Source organism: Priapulus caudatus, unplaced genomic scaffold (assembly GCF_000485595.1).
Source record: "Priapulus caudatus unplaced genomic scaffold, Priapulus_caudatus-5.0.1 Scaffold180, whole genome shotgun sequence".
Classification (NCBI taxonomy): Eukaryota; Metazoa; Priapulida; class Priapulimorpha; order Priapulimorphida; family Priapulidae; genus Priapulus; species Priapulus caudatus.
In genome coordinates, this window is record NW_014577241.1 from 23,834 (window position 1) to 25,401 (window position 1,568).

General features: G+C 54.1%; 1 protein-coding gene across 1 annotated transcript in view; it reads right to left on the reverse strand.

The window, feature by feature from the left end:
* Window positions 1-259: 259 nt before the first annotated feature.
* The window catches only part of LOC106806795 (FYVE, RhoGEF and PH domain-containing protein 4-like), a gene marked incomplete at its 5' end in the record, with an annotated part of 14,925 nt that continues 13,616 nt past the window's right edge, over window positions 260-1,568 (reverse strand). Inside the window, 2 exon segments of the mRNA XM_014808876.1 lie at window positions 260-292; window positions 1,294-1,467. Of these exon segments, the coding sequence (XP_014664362.1) occupies window positions 260-292; window positions 1,294-1,467 (207 nt within the window).

Here is a 1,568-nt window from a genome sequence, read left to right on the forward strand (position 1 = left end):
TGTATTTAGTAAGCTTGACCTGGTCGGTGGCTAGACGAGGATGAGGTAGCTATATTGTATTTCAGTTAAGCCGACCTGGATCGTGTGGTTAGAGACGAGAGCAGGATGAGCGGCGCGGATAATATTGTATTTAGTAGGCTGACCTGGTCCGACACGTAACCGTTGAAGGTGATAGAGTACCCGTCGCTATGCAGTGCGAAGGCCAGCGCGCCGCGACCATGATTGCCACGCCCTTCGTCCTCACGAGCATCTGTAGCCGCTATGCACGAGGTTCACTGTCCGGCTGCCTCACCTGAAACCACATCACACACAAGCGTCAGCGTACGTGTAACAGGGTGCGTCAGCAGGACAGTGTGCGTCAGAGTCCAGGTACAGCGTAGCGACGAGAGGAAAGCCGTGCGTCAGAGGTAGGTTGCGTCAGAGGAAGGTTGCCGTCAGGACGAATAGGTGCGTTCAGTGGACCAGTGCCCGGCGACGACCCCGTGGCGGGGCCGGTCCAGAGGACTGTAGTGCAGATCAGGGGTCGCTCTCTAGTGCCGGGTCCAAGCTAGGAACGAGTGGCGTCCCCACGGAACCCTCCCACATCATCCACCCTCACTCTACCCCCACTTCACCCCCTACTCCCTCCCCCTCATCAACCCACCCACCATCAACCCCACCCCTCGGTAATGGCTGATTCCACCGCTCTCGCCGCTGGTCTCCCGGCGCCGCGCAACGACGCTCCTGACCACTAACGGATTCTGCATCATGTGGTTAGGTGCGGCCAACCCTCGGGTCAAGAGAGCAGATGCGTCAAGGTGACAGGTAACGGTGCGCGCCCTGCACCCTCTGCGTGGAACGTATCGTCCGTTTATGGCATCGGGCCTCTTTGCCTTAACAGCTATCATTGGCGCCGGTCCTTTCCCCGTCTAAGTTGACGCTATACCATTCACGGTAGCCTACACCATACACCTAATCACTACCCCCAACCAAACAACCTCACTCCCCTCTCACCGAGCCTCAATCCTAACAAGACACTCTGATGAACTCGCGTACTCATCCAACTAAGCGGATACTGGTCATCCAAATCAACACGAGGCGGATATATATTTGTTATGCCTGTTCTAGATATACCCGTCCAAGAGTCAGATATAACCCTAGAGTCACGCCCTAGATCACCCTAGACGTCACCTAGGATCCACCCTAGTTATCTACTCTTGCTTCTGCTGTATGTAATACTCAGTTCACTCCATTTACCGCGAACACGCTGTGAGGATCATTCTCGTGCGTGCGTGCGTGCGTGTGTGATGTTACCTTGGGGACGTTTAATCTCTCCGGTCGTGCTATGGGCGCGTCGCCTTTCATCTTGCGCTCCTTCTCCTGTGTTATACGCTGCATCGTCTGGTAACACTTACGACACACCTTGTTCAGTTTGTGCTGATCGTAAGGTAGCGCCATCTTACCATGGATGCACTTGGCACAAACGACCTGCATTAGCAGAAAATCATGCGAACGTCTGCTATAAGGCCTATAGAATAGCGCGAGTGCTTATAATAACTAGACTTCCTGATATCGCGAATTAAATTACA